General features: G+C 34.4%; 1 protein-coding gene across 3 annotated transcripts in view; it reads left to right on the top strand.

The window, feature by feature from the left end:
* Positions 1-24,711, top strand: part of USP25 (ubiquitin specific peptidase 25) — a 188,323-nt gene that overhangs the window by 120,718 nt on the left and 42,894 nt on the right. For 2 of the 3 annotated variants that reach the window (XM_036744290.1, XM_036744289.1), the window contains one exon: positions 8,269-8,408. In XM_036744290.1, coding sequence (XP_036600185.1) covers positions 8,269-8,408 — 140 coding nt within the window. Of the gene's footprint in view, positions 1-8,268; positions 8,409-10,820; positions 10,935-12,846; positions 12,943-24,711 lie in introns of all 3 variants that reach the window. The other variant, XM_036744291.1, reaches the window with a different exon arrangement.

Here is a 24,711-nt window from a genome sequence, read left to right as displayed (position 1 = left end):
CTTTAAATCAAGGTTGATTTTTTTTTCTTTCTTAGTAGGACTTTCTTTTCTAGAAGAATCCTATTTCATCCACATTAAAATTTTGTTGATCAGAGTATCCATCTTCAATTATTTTCAATAATACATTAGAATATTTGACTTCCATATCCTCATGTACAGTGGCCATCTAACTGATAATTTTAACATTATGCAGTTGAACTTGATTTTTAAAGTCACAAATCAAACAAAGCCTGGAATATAATTTCTGTACAATCTTGAAGTTTTTGTCTGATTGGTTACTTATGAGGAATGCAATTTTAATAGCAGGTTTCAATCTGTAAAAAAAGATGCTCCATTTCTGTCATGTTAACACTTTTATTCCTTGTAGCCATTTGCAAACTACAAAAAGCAAAGCAACTTTGCCTTTTTATTTTATTTCACCTGTATGTTTTATAGTATTCCATACCATAGATTCAGGAATTCAGATATCTTATCCTATTTTAAGAGATGCTGTGACCAAGTTCCTACCATTAGGTTTTTGTTCTAATGTAATAACAAACCTCTTCTTTTTCATGCTAGCAGTGTTTCCTGTCTGAAGTATTTCTAACACAAATGTTGGTAATGGAGCTGAACCCACTACTGATGGGCATGTGCTCTATCACGTCTCCTTAGGCAGCCTAGTACTCCCTGTTCCTAAGAATTTGCCATATTGGTGATAATCTTAGTGCAGACACCTGCTTGTCTTAGGTCATTGTAGTTCAGAATTCCCAAATTCAAGCAGTCTGCCAGCATTAGCCTCCCCAATAGAAAAGATTATAACATATTACCATCAAGCCCAGACAAATTTTCCTTTCTCCTTCACAATATTTGAGGGGAAAGGAATTAAAATTAATAAAGGATTTAAATTGCTTTTTTTTCCCCACAAATAAACCAACTTTAATAGATTATTTTGTATTTACATTGAGCCGTTCTCCAAGGAGCTCAGATGTTTTACAGACATTATATCTAATTAATCCCCACAACAACCCTGTGAGATAGTTAAATAGGGGTAGGTATTGCTCCCATTTTATAGATAGGGAGAGTGAAGCACAGAGAGGTTAAGTGACTTGCCTAAGGTCACACAATTAATTTACTGATGAGTAGAATGATTCAGAATCTGTTTCCCAGCTCCCAGCCCAGTATTCTATTTCAATTGCCTCATGAAATCTTTCACAAAAAAGTCTCATTAAACAAAGTATCAAAATTATTACGTTATGGAAGTGAGGTCTTTGTACTGCTGTCATCAAGGACATAAAAAACAAACTGATGGCCAGAGGCAATGAGGCCCATATACATACAGCTCCCAAGTCTCTTTCTCCCAAGCTCACAGCTACTGTCTCTAGTCATCTTCTCAACACAAGATTTATAAGACAGAGGCCATGTGACTCAAGAGTAGGACTTTATATAGGATACTCACCCTTTAAAGAAGATAACTTCATAGAAATTTTGCTCCAGTATACAGAATATGGGACTGCTATCTCACTGAACATTTATGTAGTTACACACCAATCAGCCACCATTTATAGCTTAAGACAATTTTTCCCTTTTTTTTTTTTTTGTTTGTTTGTGGAAGGGGGAAGGTAGGGCAATTGGAGTTAAGAGACTTGTCTGAAGCTGGATTTGAATTCAGGTCGTCCTGACGCCAGGGCGGGTACTCTACTCACTGTGCCACCTGGCTGCCCCTAAGCTCTTTCCATTCTTATCTTAATTGTAATCAACCAGACAACTTTATAATGCTTTCCATATTGATCATTTTTCTTGCTTACTATATTATATTTCTTCCCCACCCCAACAGTTTAAAAAATAAACTATAGATTCTGACATCAACTTTGACTTTTTACTTAGCTTCATTTGCATTAGAAGTAAAAAGTAAATTTAGAACTATCACTCCCACAACTCCTACCCCCACAAATCATTTTATGAAATATATAGTGTAGATGTTGTGAAGAAATGGAGAAAAAATTGTGACTATCACTGAACTCAATAAAAATGCTGTACCTTGCTAAAGTATGAAATGTAACCTTGGCTTTTAATTCATTTTAAATATAAAATGTAAAAGCAAACATTTGTTAGCAACTAACATGATATTATGCAAAGGACTTCTTTCTTTCTGACACATACTGTGGCTTGACCCATGAAATAAGATGGTACAGCCTTCACTTTCTTCCTTTCCCCTGTACAGAGAGAGCTGTTTCTACAGCTCTAAATTCCAAGATAATTTGGTATAAGCCCTTATAATAAAAAATCTAATTTACTTCCATTTTCATGACTTTCTTTCACATGCTTGGTTTTTCTTTTCTTTTTTTTTTTTTAATTCTCTCTTCAACGCTGGTAGGTTAGGCAGGCTATGTACAATTTATACAAAAAATTCTAGCCAAGGTGAGGAAGGCTTTAGAAATCTCACATCTTAAAAATAAGTAATTTTTTTTAAAATACAGCTCTACTTTCTTCCTGTACATTTGTTTAAACAGCCCAATTAGTTAAGTGACCCTGTTAAAGATCTGTTCAGCTGAATGAATAGGTGAAGTCTTTTCCTGAGCTAAAAGTAAATGTTAATTATAGCAGCGAAGAAGACAGTTTTTTTATATTTTAACAGTATTAATAAAATAACTTTAGAAAATTACAGTAAAGCAAAAACAAATTACTCTCTGAAAAGGAGTAACAAAGAACATTCAAAGCCTGATTGCTATTATTTGGAATATATATATTCAATTATTTTTCCATTAAGTTACATTTAGCCACTGTCAGACAACATACTGATGTATGGAAAAATGTCAATTGCAATAGTTTACATATATTTTACACTACACATTACCTGGTGCTGCCATGATTTAAATAGTGTCTAAAGTTATTTTTTAAAATCTAAAACAGAAAATATTATACAAACAAATTTATTTTCTGAAAGTTCTTTTCAGTATTATTTGCAAAACAGCAAAAATGCTGGCTTTACCTTTATGGATTCCTAAACTATTCAAGAAAATTTCATATTGAAAGGGTATACACTCAGCTAATCATCCAGGCTGCTAAAGAGTGAGTGGATCATTTCACAAGGAAAGAAATGACATTCTGAAATAATCATAATATGTAATGTCGGGTTTTCCAAGCACATCCTCAATGTGAACAGTTAGTGTATTTAAGGACTGTAAATAATAATATATCACCACTGCACCAGCATCTCTTTATGGTACACATTTCTTTTATCATTCCAACAGTTGTAAGAAAAATATCAGAGCTTGATTTAGAAATTAAAATGACAGGAAAAAAAAAAACTATCTAGACAGAGATACCAGTTACTCCTGGAAAAGAAAATTTACCTCCCCTTGTAGAATTTTTCTTAAGATATCTTAACTGATTTTAAAAAAGAATTTAAATTTATTCTTCAAAATAGAAAGTTAAACACTTGAAAGGGTATAACTGACTAAAGCTAACAGAAATATCCTTAAAACTTGTTGATAGAATCATTGACAATTCATACAATAGTTAGACTCTAGCAGATACAATAAGTCAAATAAGAATCAACTATAATTACACAGCCAGTCTTTCCCCGTTTGGAAGCAAAAAGCCACCTTTGACCAATTGTTCCCTACATATACATATACTGTATATTCTTAGAAGCTTCTCGGGGCAGCTAGGTGGCGCAGTGAGTACAGCACCAGCCCTGGAGTCAGGAGGACCTGAGTTCCAATGCGGCCTCAAACACTTAACACACTTACTAGCTGTGTGACCTTGGGCAAGTCACATAACCCCAATTGCCCTGCCTCTCCTCCCGCCCCCCCCCCCCAAAAAAAAAAACCACTGCTTCAGAGAAGCAAAACATACTTGCCTCCCTGACATCATATTAGTTTGGTATGTCAGGAAGGCAACTACAAGTGTTGGGCCCAAGAATATTTCAGGTTTACTCATGAAAAGCCACAAAATATGCTTGCCAAACTGAACATAAGCTAATTTATGGAATGTATTGTGTCTTCTTTTTTAAATAGTCAATAAAATCTAGCACAAGTTCCTATTCTTATGCGCCCCAAAGACTCTTAAATTTATGGGTGCAAACAACAAAGAAAAAATGCATGTCAATTACTGGAAGGCTACTCCAACAACAGATGCCGGTATCTCTGATTTCAAATTATTCTTCCGTGGAACTATACAGACAGCATGATCCCTGCGCAAATAAATCGACTACTATGATACAAAGGGCTTGTTAATCCATAGTCTTAGAGTGTTGTGTGCCGAGTGCACTACCGCCTCCTGAGCTCCCTCCATTTAACTTTTCTGGAAAAAAAGGTGCGTGATCCTTTCCGAAATAACCGAAGAAATGAGGCAGAAAGCATCTCTTTACCACAGCTCCCATTCAGTCCCCAGACTGAAAGACGACGACGTAACCAGACTCAGGGTTCTTTTGAGACGTCTGACGTCAACCGGTAGAATTCTTCAATAGCTCACGCATCCATTTTCCCTATAACATCATCATTAAACAACAACCAAAAATTGTGACTTAACTATTGGAACTTAGTAGGCTCGATTAGGGCCGCTTCCACAGTGAACCACCACAGCAACAAGGTCATACGTTCTGTTGGGATTGGTGGCGTCTCCCGAAGGGTTAAATAGTCCAAATTTCAAAGGAAAAGCTACGTGATAAGAAGGTTTTGTGTATGGGCGAAGCTGATCCGTATATTTGAATCTCTTCAAGTGCAGCGTCAAAATCGTGGGCAGTTTTTTTACTTTCATCATTTTGTGCGCTACCGGTTTGCTGCGACATTCTTCTTCGCAGTAATATTTGTATTCGCTGCGTAGTTTCCGTGCCCCTAAAACCCCTTAAACAGTGAGTAATTGACATCAACAGATCTAAAACATCTTCATCTTTGCTACTTCCAGTGTCACAAGGGAGACAACTGGTTTCATTAGTTAATGTTCCCTGGAAGGTCTCATGAACCCAAGTTGGGTCTGGTGCGCTGGTGTTATTTTCCCTGCAATGTTGCCATTGGGTAGGCAGCCATTTTGCTTTTCCCCCTTTCTCTCTTGTGAAACATCCGCAGTTGTGTTAGGTAATTCAAAAACTTACGTGCATCTCGCTGCAGACAGTTTCAAAAAGGTATTGACCAATCCAATATAGTGTTCATTGACTGAAACTGTTCTGGACCAGTCTCTCTAAAGCTGAGGCATTGGCACCCCTGGCACAGAGGGAACAAATTTGGAGACCGTCATTAAGATATCCATCCGCCCGGAGCCATCTTCCACCCAGTCACAGCGGCAGTTAGGGCGCTCCAAGCGCCGTGGAGGAGAAGGAGCAGGGCAGTGGGGCCGCCCTCACTGCCGACTGGCTGACTGAAGGACGGGCGGAGCAACCCGCACACTGACCTCCACAACCATCGGAGCCCGGTGCTCCTGTACCCCAACCAAGGCCCCCGCCCTGGCTCTGGCTCGGCCTGGGGCTCCTCCCCCTTTAATTTTCTTTTACAGTTAAAAGAAACACTGTCATAGTCCATGAGGCTGGTCATAAAAAATGGGGCTGTGAGTGGGTGCTGCCAATTTTGTTGTTGTTTACAGTTGTGTCTGACTTTTGTGGCCCCATTTGGGGATTTCTTGGCAAAGATATTGGAGTGGTTTTGCCATTTCATTCTCCAGCTCATTTTACAAATGAGGAAATTGAAGCAAACGGTTAAATGACTTGCCCAGGGTCACATAGTGAGTGTCTGAAGCCAGGTTTGAACTCAGGAAGGTGAGTCTTCCTGACTCTAGGGCAGGCACTCTATCCCCCAAGGCACTTACCTGCTAGTGATGCTGAAACCTCCTAACATAAGATCTCTCCACCAGCTGCTCTTTTTGTAGTTTGAAAAGAAAAAATTGGGTTTTTTTGTTTGTTTTTACATCATGGCCATTTCTGAATATGACCACCCAAGCCTGCCCAGTTGACCCGTCCCTTCCTGTGTAACAAATCACAACTATAATGACCGAGTTTGATGGTGTATTTAATGTTGTATACCCATTGAGTATTAAGAAAAGATGAGTGATTCTTCTCATTTATTCGATGGAAGATACAGGTCATTACTATTATATAATGTTCTACTTTGTTTCACCATTATTTTATTTGCATTGTTACAGCTTTTGTATATATCATTCACTTGATTCTATTTACTTCTCTGTCGATTGACACAACTCTTGCATGTGTCTTTGAATTAGTCATATCCATATAAATGATTCCTATATGTCTTTTTTAGCTGCTTCTTCATTTGGTGGATGGACATCTGCTTTATTTACTTTTTTTTTCTAATATAAAAAGGGCTGCTATGAACATTTTAATATGTATGGGACTTTGCTTTTTTTTTTCAACTCTTTGAGGTATGTTGCTATCTTGGATCCCTGAGTCATAGAGTTGAATAGTTAAATTATTTTTAATCACTTAATTTAAAGTTGTTTTCCAGAATGGTTTGTAGTCTATACTGCTAGACTGTTTTACTTTACTAATTATGTTTCTTCAGTTTCTTTTCTTTTATTCCTTATTACGAGAAATGACTTGTTACAAGGGTAGGTGAGACATAACTATAAGACAGCAATAATTTTTTTTTTAAAATAATGATCACTTTAAAGTAATGGGTTAGACTAATCCACTTGACCACCTCTGAATTATTAGTGTGCCTGTCTTCCCAACAATCCTTTCAACATAGATTTTTTTTAACTGTCTCTTGTCCATCTTTGCAAATTTGCTGGATGTAGATTAAGGCCTCAGAATTATTTTAGCACTTTAGCACTTTTAACATTTCACACCAATAACGATTTGAAGCATTCTTTCATGCAGTTGTTGATAGTTTGCATTTCCTCCTTTATGAATTCTTTCCCTATTTTTGACAGCTTCACTATTGGGAAATGGCTCTTGGTATTACAGACTGGTATTAATTATTGATATATATTTGCTATTAGATCTTTATCAGATATTTGATAAAAGGATATTTCTCCTTGTGACAGTTTCCCTTATCCAAGTATTATTGAATTTGTGCAAAGGATTTTTAATTTTATATAGTAGGAATTGTTTTTTATTTTTTGTGATCTCCTTTCTCTCTTATTTGGATTGGAATTCTTCAGCCAGCTTTAGTTATAAAAGAAATCTCCTGTATCTTTTAATTTTTAAAAATTTTATTGTATATGGCCTTTTATATTTAGGTTACATAATCAGTTGGAACTTATTGTGACATGTTGTGTAAAATAGTTTTCTAAGCCTACTTTCTGCCAAACTTTTCCAAATTTCCAGCAGTTCTTATGAAATAAGGAGTTTATTTAATATAATTGACATATATGCATAAATGCATAGACATTAAAATTAGTGTGTTCTCCCTTAAGTGATATCCTATTTGGACAGTTTTAAAAATTGTTAATAAGCAAATATATTACAAGCTCTACCTCAGAAAACTTACTAGAAAAAAAGTGGGGGGATGGTCAAGAGAGCCTATCTTTTTTTCTGTCATCTTTCTGCATTTCAGTATTCCCATTTTCCAAATTTACATTTATTATGGCTACGTGCTTCCTATATGGGCAATAGGAACTCAGAACAGGAATGTTGTTTTAAAAAATTCCCTATTTATTAAGTGTGTTAAATATATGCATATATGCATACATCTATATATATATAGATATATATATAAATATATATATACATATAATTTATGTTCATATTTTCCCATAATGATATTTTTGTGTGGAGATATGCCAGAAAAGCATATTTCAAATACTATAGTTAATTGTGAATATTTTTTCTAACTTTAGGTTCTTTTCCATTTTTTCCTTAGCAGGAATTGTTCATCTAGGGTTTTATAAGGTTCAAAATTGTCTTGTGACAGTATGTAAAAGTTACATAAACTAGAAGCATATAACTTTATTTATATTTATTGATATCATTTTAAAGAGAAGTATAAAATTTATTGGCAATTAGGTGTCACAGTGAATAGAGTGCCAGGTCTGGAGTCAGGAAGACACATCTTTGTGAACTCAAATCTGGCCTCAGACATATTAGGTGTGTGACCCTGGGCAAGTCACTTCACTCTGTTTGCTTCAGTTTCCTCACCTGTAAAATGAGCTGGAGAAGGAAATGTCAAAGCACTCCAGTATCTTTGCCAAGAAAACCCCAAATAGAGTCACAAAACGTTGGACACAGCTGAAATAAATGAACAACATATTTCTTATTATTAAATAAACAAATATGAATTCAAATCAGTTCCTTTTGAAATTCATATTAAATATATAATTAATTCTTTTGTCATTAAGCACAAGCAGAAGAACCTGAATACCTAGAGCAGCCATCAAGAAGTGATCTTGCCAAGTATTTGAAAGAAGAAACAATGCAAGCAATTACCAAGGCATCATCAGAATATGAAGATAAAAATCCTGAAACTGTTTTACAGCTGGTAAGAATTTTTGTTTAGTTGTTATGTGAGAGAGAGAGAGTGAGTGAGTGTGTGTGTGTGTGTGTGTGTGTGTGTGTGTTTTAGACAGTTATATTCAAGACGTTTTCAGTGGAGTTTAGAGAAAAGAACATTAGATTTTTGTCTGGGTTCTAGTCCTGTTTCTGCTGCTACTAATTGTTTGACTTGGGACCATTCACTTACCCTTATAGGGCATTTGTTTCTTCCCTTAAAAATGAAGGGAGTTTAGACTAGATGATTTCCAAGGTCCCTTGTAGTTCTGTAATTCTGATTCTTATTCAATGCATACATAGCAATTAGTTGACTTTTAGGTAAATGCCATATATTAATATAAAGAATTGATAAAATAGCCCTGTTTTCTATTGTATGAAATGTAAATATCAGTGTCTGATTTAACTTGTGTTTGAGAAATTATGTGCTTTCTCTTCTGTACAATTTGAATATGTGGAGGCAAGTTAAGCACATGTACACATAAAACAAAGTTATCGAAAGCATTGTAAAACACATTTTAAAAGTACTTTTTTCCTTGTAAATACTTACATAATTAATGGGTGCCTATGGGAAAAGAAAGTTCTGTGAGGAAGCAATTTTTTGGCATACGTAATATTTAACATTCCCAAATATAGTCTTTAATATTATTCTTACCACTGGATGGATACCAAATCACTTATCTCCAGAGTGTCATTAGACTTTAGAATGTCTTTTGTTCTCTCTTTATAGGAAATTAGTTCAGTAAACTATGATGTAAATCACAAAATCTATTTTCACTTGGTTTGACCTAAGTGACTGTACACCATTTTCTTAACCATTAACTTCAAATTTTGTCATTCTGAAATGGAAACTTAGTACTTTTCATTCTTTACTCACAGGAATAATACAAGGATTAAGATAACATCTGCTAAATTCCATAATCTATATCCACAGAGCTAGAAATTATATGAGCTGATGGATATGTATGTATATATGTATGAGTTAGCAGCATATTTGAGCTAGAAATTATTTAACTTAATGGAACAATAGAAAATCTTAAAGATCTGTGATTTCATTGTTGTAGCTACTCCCACCACTGCCACAGATCATAAATCCCTTCCACTTTAATAGTAACTCTTCTTAAATCACCATGACTGAAAAAAATCATCACTTGGTAAGGCTAGTCCTAGGATGACAAGACATTCGTGCCTTTGCTAGATCCATCGCTGAAACTTTTCCAACCTGGTGTAAGATATGCCAAAGTTTATAACATACTGGCATAGCATTCTAGAATCCAGGCTTTCATGCAGACTGCCCTGAAACATTGGAACAGTGCCAAACTTTACAATAACGTCTATTAGTGGTGAGGATAATGGCAGCTTTCATCTTTGACAATTCCTAATATTTATTTACTAAGGGCTTTCTGAATGGGGGTCAGTGAAAAACCAGAAAATGTCCCTGTCTTTCAAGTGCTGGTGTTTCTTTTAAAGTACCTTTGTTTTATACTACAATACAGCTTCCTAAATTCAGGATCCAATAATTAGAAATCCTATAATTCCATGAGTTTATGGTTAATGTTTATTATTAGGATATTTCTTTCTGACTTGAAGGTAGGTTAAGTTCTTTACAAGTGGCCTATTGTTGATAAACAGTTGATAAAGTCTTTGGAAATCTGTTAAAAATATTATTTTATTGAGTCAATAAAGGAACCATTTCAATACTTACAGTCTTTGATGTATTGGTCAAACTGGAAAATAATAAAGCTGAATTTCATTTTTCAAAATTTTTGTAATTCATACTTTTCACTATGATTTACTCGGTTCATTTGAAAGAGTACTGGATTTGAAGGTAGAGGTTCTGGGTTTGATGCTGGTTCTTTCACTTATTACTATTTATATGACCTTAAGCAATTCATTTCACAATTCTGAGCCCATTTGGTCCATCTCTGAAATGAAAGCATTGGACTAGAATGCCTCTAAGATCCCTTTCAGCTCATCTTGAGACATTCTATGTTTTCTTCCAATGACTGAATAAGTATTTTTATTATACACAGTTAACATTCCATTCGTAGCAAATAAGAAACTAAAGACTACCATTTGTTTAAATAAAAGTTTTAAAATTACTTTTAATTACCCTTTCAACATAATCTTCAGTATACATTAAGATATAGGTGTATGGAAAATACTTTTAGATTATACAATGCACATATTAAGAATTTGGAGTTCAAACTATTTAAATAAATAAAATTGAGAAGTGTTTAGTGTGAGGCATATAGTTTAAAGGAAGAAATTTAATGTTACGGGCCTTTCTTGTAGCCTGAAAGAATCCATCTTTCATATACACCCTCCCCCCAAAATAGTTTTGCTGTTTTAGGTTATTCTCTTTTTTTTCCTAATTTTTCATGCTCATTATTTTCTTCTGCAGACCCCTGAAAAAGCCATCAGTCAACCACCTTCTAACCAGGAAGTTGTACAGGTGGCGGTTCCTCATGTAGGGACATTTATGCTTGAGTCAGTCAAGGGGGGTTATGATGATGAGGTACTGTTCTTATAGCCCTTTGCACCACAAACTTACCTATCTTATTTTGCTGCTTGGCACAAGTATTTTTAGCATGCCTGCATATTCACACATAAGTAACTTTCTGTATAACATTTAACTTTGCCACTCTCAGCTCTAAATTTATGATTCTGTGATCTGTGGTATTGAGTAACTAACTTCCTTGATCATATTAATGAAAGCTGGAAATTATATTTAAAACTAAAGATGAAAGACTTGGGGATTATATCAAATGGATAAAACAAGTATATTATATCATATTTAATGCTAAAATCTTATAAAACAGCTTTTAAGCATTAAAAAATGCTTCTGGTATAAATAATTTCTCCCTATCTTGTTATTATGCCTAAATTATTTATTCTTATATTTTCATTTGCAAAGCCTAAGAGTAGTAGGGAGGTGTGCAGAAGCTAAGGAGGCTCTGGGAAAACTATGGGATGGCACAGAGTAGTTTATCAGCATTTATTTTTCCACTTCCTTAAGGGTTATTAAAAAGATACAATAGCAATATTATTGTGAACTCCTTATTGTTCCACGTTCTAAGAAATATTTGTCATATACACCAAGAAGTGCTTCCGGGGGTTGGGGGGAATCTGTCCTATTCCGGTTGTGGGTTTTTCTAGAATCACCCTAGATTTTCTATAGATCAACTAAATCTTTGATCCCTTTTTCTAACTACTGTGGAATTTCTCCCTTTGCTTTCTGATATACTTGAAGGAAGGTAGTTTCTAAACAGTAACAGCAACAGGGAAAAGTCAGTGACATGAGTGTAGGAGAGATCGTAGCAATAAAATCCACCTAAAAAGAAGCATAATTGAATTATTAAATTGTTATATTAGAATGCATAATTGAGAATTGAAAATAATTGTGGTGTTAAACAAGTAAACATAATAAAAAATTAAGTATAAAGTTAAGTGACTTGCTGAGCGTCCCAGAGACAGTATGTGTCAGAGGCCTAGACTTGAATCCAGATCTTTCTAGTTTTCAATCTACTCTGCCATAGGAATCTCATATTAATATTATAATAGTGCTATGATTGAGATTACTAGCCCCTGAAAAATAACTTAAGGGAGTACTGCACTTAATACTAGAACAGACAAAAAGATATTTGTGATAAAAGTAGTGTGGTTTTAAGGTACTTGTTAGGTATGTAAATGTTAGATCTTAGGGACTTTAGGTACAATATGGTTCAATTGAAATACTATAATTACAAACCTCTCTATATTTTAATGGCAAACTAGTAAACATAACTTCTTTAATTACTCCAAGGAACCATCATATTAACTTTGTGGTCCTGCTTTTGATTCTTTGGTTCTGCAAACATTTTGTTACATCATTGAAGATTATATAGTTATATTACGTGATTTAGTCATTGAAGAAATGCCATGAAACCAAAGAAAGTAATACCAATTGCTTTCTGATATCAATAAACTGTTCCATGTAACATTTTCATATTATATTGTCTCTTTGAAAGTAGTATAATTCATTTAATAAGCATGTAAGTATTGAATTTTCACGTTTTGGGAGGAACTTGCTTGTATAGTGGGGTGGGTTGGATTTAATGGATTTCTTCATTTAAACTTTCCATTTGGATAAGAGTTCCCATGTGTGTGCTTTGGGCAGAATTTCTAAGTGTTGGGGTGATGTTTAACAGTGCATGTATTTTTATCACTGGCTGATTTAAAAGAATATATCTTTATATGCATATCAGGTTAGATTTACTGTAGAAGAAACAAACGCTATGATTAATTTGTGAGTCATGAGCAATAGCTATAACAGTATTTTCTGGCTGTGTCTATGGGATGCTTTGTAGCTGGCATGTACATGAAGATATTTTCTTAACATTTAAAAATGTTAACCATTCCAACCTTTTACCTTAAATCCCTTGTGGCAGATCATGATGACACCGAACATGCAAGGTATTATCATGGCTATAGGTAAATCCAGGAGTGTATATGACAGGTGTGGTCCTGAAGCAGGGTTCTTTAAGGTACAATTAACATTTCCATCTTTATATTTCCTTTGTTCTCCCCCTAGCTTTTATTCCAAAATATTTTGTTCTTTTATATAAGAAATTGTTACTAGTACTATCACTATTCTCTTATCTAGGTTTTATTCTTGAAAGGAATATTAGAAAGGGTTGCCAAAACTAATTGGACCATTGAGAAAACTATGCAAGTATCTTGGGAGGGAAAAAAATGCTTTTACCTAAAGTACCTCAGTAGTTCTATCCTCTGTTTTATGGGTGTTGATCTAGCATATGCTTGTAGGAGAGGTGATGTTGGAGGGTATATATGGCCAGTATTTGATACTGAAGACACTAGTTTTGATGGCTAGAAATCAGTCTTGTTGAGAGGTCACCCCTCTGGACTTGTAGATAGGAGGCTTGGGTTCAGATCCTAGCTTTGACATTTACTGGCTTCAGTGAAACTTGGGCAAAGTCATCTAACCTCTTGGAGCCTCAGTTCCCCTATCTATAAATTGAGCATAATAATACTCTCCCAGGGTAGTTAGTTAATTATTAATAGCTTAGCATTTATATAGGACTTTGGGGTTTGCAAAACACTTTACATCTATTATCTCATTTGATCCTCACAGCACCCGTTTGGGGTAAGTGTCATTTTTATTCCCATTTGACAGGTATTTGATACTTACTGTGCGTCATACACTGGATATAATCTGTGCACACAAGTAGCTTACGTTCTATTGGGGGAAAACAACATGTGCGTGAATAAGTGAATACAAAATGTATACAAAATAAATTCAAGGTAATGTGGGAGGGAGGGTAAGTTTTAACAACATGGAGGATCAAGGATGATCTGGTATAGGAGATTAACACGTGATCCAAGCCTTGAAGGAAGATCAGAATTTTAAGAAATCATGGAGGAGAGCATCTCAAGCAACAGATTACAGAAAAGCATGGCAATGGATAATGGAAGGTCCTGCATGGCAAACATCAAGCATGCCAGTTTGGCTGGAACATAGAGTGTTTGAAAGGGTATGATGTGTAGTAAACTGGGGTCCGAGTAAAACGAACTTTAATACTGGAATCAAGAGTTTGTTCTATTCTTGGGGCAAGAGAGAGTACCTGGAGTTCAGTGGGCAGAGAAGTGACCTGATCAAGCCTATCTTTTAGGCTTGCTGGATGGAGGATCTATTTGAGAGGAAGAAGGGGTTCTTGACCTTTTTTGTGTGTCATGAACCCCTTCGGCAATCTGGGGAAGCCTAGGGATCTTTTCTTGAATAATGTTTTTAAATGAATAAAATAAAATACATAGGACTACAAAGAGAGCCAATTGCATTGAAGTACAATTATCAAAACATTTTTAAAGAATAAATTCATGGACTCTTGGTTAAAAAAAAACCTGCCCTAAAGAAAAAGCAGCCCACTTAGGAGGCTACTGCAGTAGTCCAGTTTGAGCATGCTGAGACCCTATGTTAGAGTGATGAAAAAATGTGGCATCTGATTGGATATGAAAGATGAGAGTGAGGAAGGAGTTTGAGATAACTGAGATTTCAGAACTTCATAACTTGAAAATTGTGGTGCCCACAGTTGAAAAAAAGGAAGTAGGATTGGTTTCAGGGGAAAGATAGTGAGTCCAAAGTAAACTTTATTGAGTTGCAAGTGCATATAGGAAATTCATTTGGGAATCTCCAAAAGGTAGGCTGTGATGTGAAACTGGAATTCAAAAAAGAGACATACAGGGACTTTTGCTCCTGCTGTCATTAGAGTGACAGTAGACATAGATATGGCCATCCACTACACTATGGCAGTGAGTGTCAACAAGAGTCACTAAATCACCAAGAATGTGATAAAACCATGGCAGTGCTGCCATCATGGGTGCTTGACCCACCACACCAAGTTTGTGAGAGACATGATCTGGGACGTGTGTGGGTTTACCACGTATAAGAGATGGTACATGGAAAAAGGTCTCTAGAGATAAGTGTGCCCTAGAATTCATATTTTTAAAATGATGTAAAACCCATATTCAGGCGAAGAAGAAGAGTGAAGAACTCAACAACATCATGGCTGCCATGAGTAAAGCTGTTATCAAAAAGGACTAATTCATAGTTCACACTCCTTTTTCCCTGCCCCCCAATAAAAAATTGACAATTAGAGTCGTCACATTGATTCCTACTATGTCCCAGGGCTGCTATATACTCATTCTTATCTGTCCTGATAACAAACAAAAATATGGTGCCTACTGTTAGCTATATAAAGCATATGAGGCTGAATTTTATAGGTCTGGCAGTAAGAGCTAGACCCTTCTTTTGCCACTAGATGTGAGACCCTGGGCAAGTTACATAAAATCCTTTTGAGAAAAGGAGTAATCCATCAATGAATGAGTAATAAGTTAAAAACCAAAAAGGGAGGACAGTTGAGGCAAAGGGACTATAAGTAAAAAGGGATGCAGGTTTGAGGACAGAACAAAGGTTCTTAAGCTGGAGTCTATGAACTTTAAAAAAATTGATTAATATATTTTGAATTTTAATATAATTGGTTCCTTTTGTTAAAAATAGGCTAATGTAATGCCCCTGCTTTTATTGTAAGTTATTCTTGTCTTAAAATTTATTTACCCCTATTGTTTTTGTTAGATAGTATTAAAATACTTTTGTGGTTAATAAATTTAGTTATTTTCTATTATCTGTAGTTTTCTATTCATCCATATGGTTTTCATATGGCACCTTCTTGCTTTGGTGATACAACTTGCCAAACCATTCATTAGAATATTTTTTTGTGTTAAATGTATAAAAACATAAAAGAAAATTCCAGGTTTAATGTTACATCAGTATTTAAGAAAAAATCAGACCATTTGTCTCATCTCTCATATTTTGAAATTTTTCTAAATTTCAAAATCAAAAATATTTCCTGTAACATCTTTTTCATAGCTATGGCGTTCATAAAGAGTTGCTTTTCCTTTAAATGCGAAGGAGTGCAAGTCCACAGTAAAACTGAATGTTTTTTCTCCCTTCTTTCCTTCTCTTGGTTTTTTTTTTCCTCCTTACCTCTCTCTATTCATTAAAAAGTACAAAAGGAAAGAGATACAGAATGCTCTTGTTACAAAACCATAGAAATATGAAACAAATTCCAGCATTGATCACATCCAAAAGTGTATTTCTTATTCTGCTTATTAGTGTATCAACTCTTGGTCATGAGCTGGATAGTTTATCAGTCTTCTAGAATTGTAGTTAATTATTTAATCAGTTTTTAAAGTCTTTCAGAATTACTTGTTTTTATAATATTGACATTATTTAGTATAAATGTTTTTTCTGCTTCTACATATTTCACTCTATATTAGTTCATTCAAGCCTTTCCATGTCTCTTTGAAACTATCTTTTTCTTCATTTCTTACAATAGTATTCCATTCATTCCTATACCAGTTTGCTTAGCCATTCCCCAGTTTGAAAGGCACCCTTGCCACACAAGAAGAGCTGCTGTGAGTATTTTTGTACATAAAAGGATGTATTCCTTTTTGACTTCTTTGGGGCATAAGCCTAGCAGTTAAAGGGTACACACTGTTTAGTACCTTTTTGTGTATAATTCAAAATTACTTCTAGAATGGATGGACTCATTACACAGCTCTACTAGCGATGCATCATATATGTTTTCTTCCATTCCTGTAGCATTTGCTATTTATTCAGTTTTTCATTCATTCATTTTTAGCCATCTTTGCCTATCTGTGAGGTGGGACTTCAGAATTGCTTTACTTTGCATTTTTCTAATTAGTGATTTGGAACATTTTTTCATATTATAGATAGGCCTTTGTGCTTACCAAACACTAGTCTACTAGGTTCATTTGCTTCTGTATGTTCTATACCCAATCTGTTCTACTGGTCAGTGAGTTTTTTAACCAGTACCATACTATTTTGAGAATTACTCTTTTGTAGTATAGTTTGCTTTCTGGTGCTGCTATTCTTTCTTCATCCATCTTTATTTTTTTTGTTGTTTTTTTCTTGAGATTTTTTAATGTTTTTGTGCTTCCATGCGAATTGTTATTATTTTTTCTAGTTTGATTGGTATGTGCTGAATAAGTAAATTAATTTGAATAATTTTGTCATTTTTATTTTATTAGCTTACCCATGAGCAGTTACTATTTCTCCATTTAAATCTGTGCTTGTTTTTGTAAAAAGTGTTTGTAATTGTATTTTTATAGTTCTTGGATGTATCTTATAGGTAGATTCACAACTATTTTGTACATTCTACAGTTATTTTAAATGGTATTTCTCTACCTCTTCCTTCTGGGTTTCATCAATATTATAAAGAAATGCTGATGATTTTTTAGATTTATTTCATATCCTGTAACTTTGCTGAAGTTTAAAATTTTTCATTAAATTTTTTGTTGACTCATAGTTCTCTAAGTATACCTTCATATCATCTGCAAAAGGTGATTATCTTGTTTCTTCTTTACCTATGATTATCCTCTCAATTTCTTTTTCTTGTCTTATTGCTGTGTAATTTCCAGCACTATGTCAAATAGAAGTGCTGGCAATGGATATACTAGTTTCACTACTAATCTTATTGTAAATAAGATTGTAGTTTATCCCCGTTACATACAGTACTGGCTCTTATATCACATTAAGTAAACCTGTTTGTTCCTATGAGTATTTTATCTTGTGAAAAGCTTTTTCACCATCATTTGATATAATCACGTGTTTTTGTTGTTTTTTGCTATTTTTATTGTTGCAGTTTATATTTCTCCTAATTTGAAATCAACTTTGCATTCCTAATATAAACCCAAATTTGTCATAGAATATCTTCTTTATGACAGGTTATTGTAGCCTCTTTGCTAATGTTTTCTTTAATTTTTAAAATTTATCTTGCATCTCTTAAATAACATTAAATAATGATTTTTGTGTTTTATTTTTAATAACTTTCCAAAACCAGTCTTATTAATTATTTATTTTTGCTTTCAAATTTGTGGATATCTTACCTGATTTTCCGGATTTCTATTTTGGTTTTTAATATGTTGGTTTTCTATGTATTTTTAGTTGCATGCCCAATTTGTTGATTTCTTTTTTCTCTTTTTGTTAATGAAAGTGTTTAGAGATGCAAATTTTCCCTTTAGGACTGCTTTGTCTGTATCATCTAATTTTGGTCTAATTGTTGTTATTATCTTTAGTGAAATTACCATTTCTGTGGTTTGCTCTTTAACTCACCAATTCTTCTGGTGGGGCTTCCATTTAGTCTCTAATTGATTTTTAATACTTTTAATGGCCCTTTATTTAACCTAATCAGGTTAATCATCATTGAATAGTGGTCAGTAATGAGTATGTTCAATATTATTCTTTTGCCCATTTGTTTGTGAGGGTTTTAGGTCCTAATATATTATCAGTTTTTATAAAGGTGCTATGCAATCTGAGAAATATGTATAGTCTTTTCTCGTCCAATTCCAATTCACTAATTATCAGAGGTTCATCATAAATAACTAACTTTTCTAAAATTCTACTCAAGATATTAACCTCATTTAATTTTTGGTTAGATTTATAAAGGGCTGAATGTAATATATTTAACTCCCTCACCATTATAATTTTATTCTCTATTTCTCCTTGTTATTCATTTAGTTTTTCCTTTAATTCTTTAGATGCTATTCAATTCAGTACCTATATGTTATACATATATATATATATATTAAAAACGTATTTATATATGCAATATATATGCATATTGTGAAAAAAACTCTCTACATAATTGCTCTCTAATTTAGACGTTGTTTTGCTTATGACTGATCCTTCCCTCCCTTTCCCTTAATAAAGGGCTTAATAAATGCTTTAATAAAATTATTGTTGTTATTATTACTCCTGTTATTGTTATTATCTACTTCAGCTTCTTCATCTTTTTCAATGGGATTCAAATGGAAACCATCCTAATTCTATAGCCTGCTATTATTCATTTACCCTTGATGTTATGCAGTTTGTTGTACAGATGGATAAAAACCAACTGATTTACAACTGATAAAAGTACTGGAATGTAAACTAATTTTCTACACGTTCACTGAAGGCATTTTCAGTATACTGAAATAGTAGCCAAGATGATATGTACTTCATTCTCTGCCCACACAATTTTATTTTATTTTATTTTGCTAAGTGTATGTGTTTTCAAAGTTTTTCAGACACATAGCTTGGAGATTTTTAATATGTATTATGGTGCCATTTCTTAAACATCGTTCTTAAATTTTTGCACAACAGTGTTTTCTGGGCAAATGTGAACATGAGTACCATTGATGATAATGATGTGGATCCAATATTTTATTGGTTAAATTCTTAAAGATGTTTTTGTGTCTGTACTTCTGATATGGGGATTTGTCATCTTTATGAAAGATAGTGAACTTCACATATTATTTTAATCACTAGTTCATGTCTTTGTAGGTATTTGATTATCATCATCATAACTCTTAAACCTGGTCTCATTCTCGTTGGTTGTGTTCAGATAGAAAAGTCTAAAGACCATACACCATTTTACTGTTCTTTTCTGTACACTGTTGTTCAGGAGGATTAAAATGAGTGCTTTTTGTAATTTAATTAGTATTGGGATATAATGTGAATGAAGATTCATTGAAAGCAGCTTCCGAATAACTTCAGTAGCAGAAAGATAATAGGAATGACATATACCTCATCCTTTTCTCATAATGGTTTTAATTTCTTCTGCTAAATCTTATCATCTTCTGAAAGCTTTTTACTCAGTGTAGTCTGCCTATTTGGTACCATCTTATCGTTTCAATACATCACTCTTTAGTTTTTATGAGTTGGTATTATATATAGGTCGTTATGGACAATAGCTCTGTCTGTAAGGATGCTCCAGTTCCTTGCTTGTTGGCATTGTGGTACTCTCAATGATATTTAGGTTTGTATTCACAGTGTAGAGATTTGTCTTCTGTTAGTTTAGAAAAGGATAATGAACTTCTGGGTTATAATTAACCAAATGATAGTATACTTGTAGGTATCTGGTAGTTACCAGATTTTTGTACCCTACAGTGAGTGATGCATCGTACAATTTCTACTGCTTCCTTGCACAGTTTGAATCATCCGTCAAGTTTGGATTCCTAAAGAATAATCTTTTCTCAGTTTTCTGACAGTGACTTGATACTGAATCATCATAAGCAATTCTGTTTCTATGAAAACATCTGCATGACTCAGTCATTTGTTCAACATTTCTTTATCAAATATATTGTTGGTTGAATTTGTGCGTGTCACCCATCGTATATCTTTTGATTCCATTCTTGGTTAAAGTTTAAGATCTTTCTTAGGGTCTACCCAGAGATAAGCCACTTTATTTTACACGTGATAAATCCAATCAGTCAGTAAATGTTTATTTAGCGCTTGCTGTGTGTTAGGCTCTGTGCTAAGGTATATTCAGAAGAACATACCTGTTGGCAACCTTTTCTATTGCTTTGTGAGGTCTGCTTGTTCGAGAAGTTTTTCTGTAAATTTTTAACTGGTTTTTCATGTGTTCTGAAAACATTCTTTTCCCTCTTTTTGACAAGGAAATGTCCATCTTTCTACATCTGCTCTAGAGTGATAAGCCTAGTGTTTTAATTAGAATTTTATGAGTTTGGACACCTTCTAGAATTGTTGTCTTTCTTTTTGCAATGCCAAAAGAATAAATTAAGACTGATACTGCATAGTTTAATTACTCTAAATATAGTCTTCCTATTACCTTTGACATAAAGATGCCAGTTAGTGTCTTGACAAAGAAAAAGTCTTCCCTTTCTTTGATAGTGTTAGATTCAGTGTGTTTTGCCTGGAGAAGTCCTAAGTATTTTAGTATGAACTTTATCTTTTAGTTCAATATGACATCAGGATTTATACTTAAAGCCTTGAGTCTCTATTCTTTTTTGGCACATGTTAAGAATTTTGCTCTTGATATCATTGGAGAAAGTTTTCATGAGATAAAGTAGCTTTTTAATTTGCTTTTCAATGGAGCTATATAATTTCCATGTAAGTCAGTAAATCTGATGTTTTGATATTACTTCCTCTGTGACTCATTCAGGAGAACCATAGTGAGCTATTCCTGGAAGATGTCCTGTTTTACATCAGTTGTTTTTGACATATTGTTGATGGAATATTTTAAATAGAAAGGTTTTCCAGGAGGACATCAAATATCCTAAAATTTTCATTTCTTGGATTTATGTTTCATATTTTCAAAATCTGACAAAGTCATGAGTGCAGAACTGAGGCTGTGTAATATTTAATAAAGGTGATGTGAATACTACAGTGTTTGGTAGTAGTTTGCTCAATGATCACTGAATTAATAATGATTTGCTCTTTACAGCATTGGAATTTTTGGCTCACCCCTTTTTGTTTCTCAGACAAAATAGTGTTTTCTTGTGTTTATTGATACAAGTTGTGAATATTTAGTATATAATACCTAACTAGGTATTTGACCTACATTTGTAGGGTGACTAATTGTTCTCATCCTTGGCTAATAAGTAAGTGACACTTTCTGTTAATAAAGATGAGATTGGTCTTTCACCAGAAAGAAAGCTGATAAAGTTCTTTGTTAATATTTCCCATGCCATTGTGAAGTATTTGAGCCAATAATTGTGGATTTTATTCGGAGCCATCACTTTCTGGTTTTGCAGAGAAGGTAGAGTTGCCTCCATAGAGGTAACTTCTGTCATTCATTATCTTAAACTTGATATTTCATGTTTGTTCCAGCTTGCGCTTTCATTGTATTGGTCTTCTTAAAGCCATATAGACTACCAAGTACCAAGATTACCACATCCTCCTTCAGGGGCTCTCTTCTCTCATTTCTTTGCCTCTAAAGCCTCTATACTATAGTTTTTCATTGTTGTTGAGTTATTTTATTCTTTGCATGTCTTTGATTCCTTCTGCGACCTTAATCATTTGACTTTCACTTTCAATATTTGATTAAGGATATCAGGAATTTCTGATATTCTTTTATTTTCTGGATTCCATTTCACATTTTCTCTTTGTTGCCTTTGATCAGACAATATAGTGTTCATTTTCTACCACATGGAATGGCTAGATATTGATGGTATATCTTCCATTGTCTTTCCAAAGCTCTTCCAAAGTGTTCAAGCTACCTCTCCCATGCTGGTATTTGATATCTGTCATTGGGAGTTTGCCTGAATAGCTCCACATTTCCTCCAATAGTCCTTACCGTGGAATATACAGCATATACTATTATGTACAGGTCCTGAAATGTTTATGTACTTTCTGTCAAATATTACTGGAGCAAATATTCATTCATGATGGATATATCAGATACCAATACCAGCTTTAAAGAAATATTTTGTTTTGTTATAGTTGATCTGTCATTTGGATTCCTGTCATCAAGCTTAAAAAGGGCTTTTCTAAATTCCATTCTAAGTGCCCATCTTTTCAAAATCATGTGAGATACAAGCATTACTTTTCACCATCTTTTTCATTATTAGGTAACACTTCTGTGATTTGCATTAAGTATAGATTTTTAATGCCTTCAGGTTCTTCCACATTTCCCTCTCCAGATTTAAGTAACTCCTCAATTTCCGCTTTTATTTCGTCTAACCTGGGTTTAGGAATGAAGTTATTTCTTACGATTGCCATGCACTGATCTGCAATAAGTTGTTGTGTAACTTGGAGCTGAGGATATCGTTGACACAAAGCAGAATGAAGTCCTTGCCTATAACTGGTAAGATCTGTTTCTCATTTTGTTATGATGTGTAGTATTGGTGCATAATACAAACATTTACATCATCAGTTCATTTCATATGCACTCATGGTATTCTCACTTTAGTGGTCAGTGTCATCTGCACCAAAGCATTCCTGGCAGGTAGGATGTTCGTGTTTCTAATTTGTTCTCATGTATCTTGCCTTCTTGTCATATCAGAACATGAAGGAGTACCAGTTGCTCTATTCTCCTCCATGTTCAGCTGATCATCACACTGATTCTGACTAGAGACAGTCTGTAGCCTTATACTATCCCTTCTGTTTTGTTGACTCTTAGTAGCAGTTACATTACACTAACCTGAGCACTGAACAAATCAGTGGTGTTACCAGATCCCAGTTTGCCAGCATTTCAGGGTTCCTGTCAGGCTTTTACACGTGGTATCTTAGGGCACACACAGTAAGTCCTGTAGTACATCACCCTAACTGGTATCTGATTCCTTTCTCCCTCCCTCTCCCCTCTTTCCTCACCATGAGGAGGTGATGGTTGTTTTCTTGTTGTTATTTTGTTCTTTTGGGCGGGGGGGTCAGAGTTTAAGTAGAAGATAAATAAGTTGCTATTCTATTGTTATTCTTTTGAACTTTAACATTCAGCTAACATTGATTTATTAAACTAGCATTTACTATATGCCAGGCACTGTGCTAAGCAATACAAATACTGTGCTAAGGAATACAAAGAAAAAGCAAAACAGTTCCTGCCCTTAGGGACATCACATTCAAATGGGGATAAATAACACGTAAATAACTGGGTATATAGAAGATAAATCAAGAGTGAGTAGAAGATAACCTTAGAGGGGAATGCTGGCTGCTGGAGGTACCAGGAAAGACATCTTGCATTAACTGGCATTTGAAGGAAATGGGGTGGGGGAGGTGGGGGTGGCAGGGGTGTGTGTGTGTGTTGGGTTTCTAATAGATGAAGAGGGAGAGCAATCCAAGCACGATGGAAGAACCAGTGCAGGGGCATGGAAATACACATTGTGTGTGAAGAACAAGTAGTCCCATATGGCTGTACTGTAGTACATTGAGAGGAGTAATGTGTAAGAATGAAAATTAACTGAAAGGCCAAGTTTTGAAGAGCTTTAAATACTAAACAAAGTAGTTTCTGTTTTGTTCCTAGAGGCAGTTGGGAGCTACTTGAGTTAGATGATGGATTTGAGAAGGGAGATATTTGAGAATGGGATACCATTTAGGCTTTTGCAGTATTCTAGGTGAGAAGTAATGAAGTCCTCAAGTGGGATGATGGAGTATGAGTAGAAAAAGGATATTGAGTTGTAGAGAAAGAGATGACAAGATTTGGTGACCTAATAGATATAAGCAATGAAAGAGTGAGGAGTTGAGGATGACTAGGTTATAAACCTGGGTGACCAATAGGATGGTGATGCCCTCAACAGAAACAGGGAAACAGGGAAAAAGGGGGAAAGATGAAGAGAGATAATGAACTCTGTCTTGGAAATGTTGAGTTTGAAGTTCCTATAGGATATCCATTTTCATATTTCCAATAGGTAGTTGTTGATGTTGTTGATGATAGAGCTCAAGAAAGAAACTAGGGGCTAGATATGTAAATCTAGGATTCATCTCTTTAGAGATGATAATTTAACCCTGGTAGTTGAGGGGATCATGAAGTTAGAGAAGATGGAAGAGGCCTCAGGACAGAACCTGGGGAGAGGGGGTGGTATCCTATGTGCTTTTGGACAGAGGGATAAAATTAGTGCTTGGAAGCTCATACTCCATAGCCTCACTGATTATATCCTCAGTGCAGTTCCAATAGCAGGCAGAATCACAGGGATGATATATATATCCTGTTCTCTTCCCATATGATTTTCATTTTTTCTGTTAGATCTTTGTATTTTGAAATCTTTTTTGTTTCATATTGATTAGAAATTATGATTTTTTGGTGTAACAATACCTATTAAAACATGTACATTTTTATATCGTTTTATATATTTATATATTTTTCATTGTTATATTTGGGCAATTATGGACTTTATTTATAATACAGGAATCTGTCATTTTTCCATCCATAGAAGTATAGCAAGCTTCTGATGCATGTCTACACACCAGGTCATGTCATAAAAATTTTCTTAGTTTTTCA

Source organism: Trichosurus vulpecula, chromosome 2 (assembly GCF_011100635.1).
Source record: "Trichosurus vulpecula isolate mTriVul1 chromosome 2, mTriVul1.pri, whole genome shotgun sequence".
Classification (NCBI taxonomy): Eukaryota; Metazoa; Chordata; class Mammalia; order Diprotodontia; family Phalangeridae; genus Trichosurus; species Trichosurus vulpecula.
The sequence above is the reverse complement of the archived record's forward strand: the minus strand, read 5'-3'. Positions and strand labels throughout refer to the sequence as shown.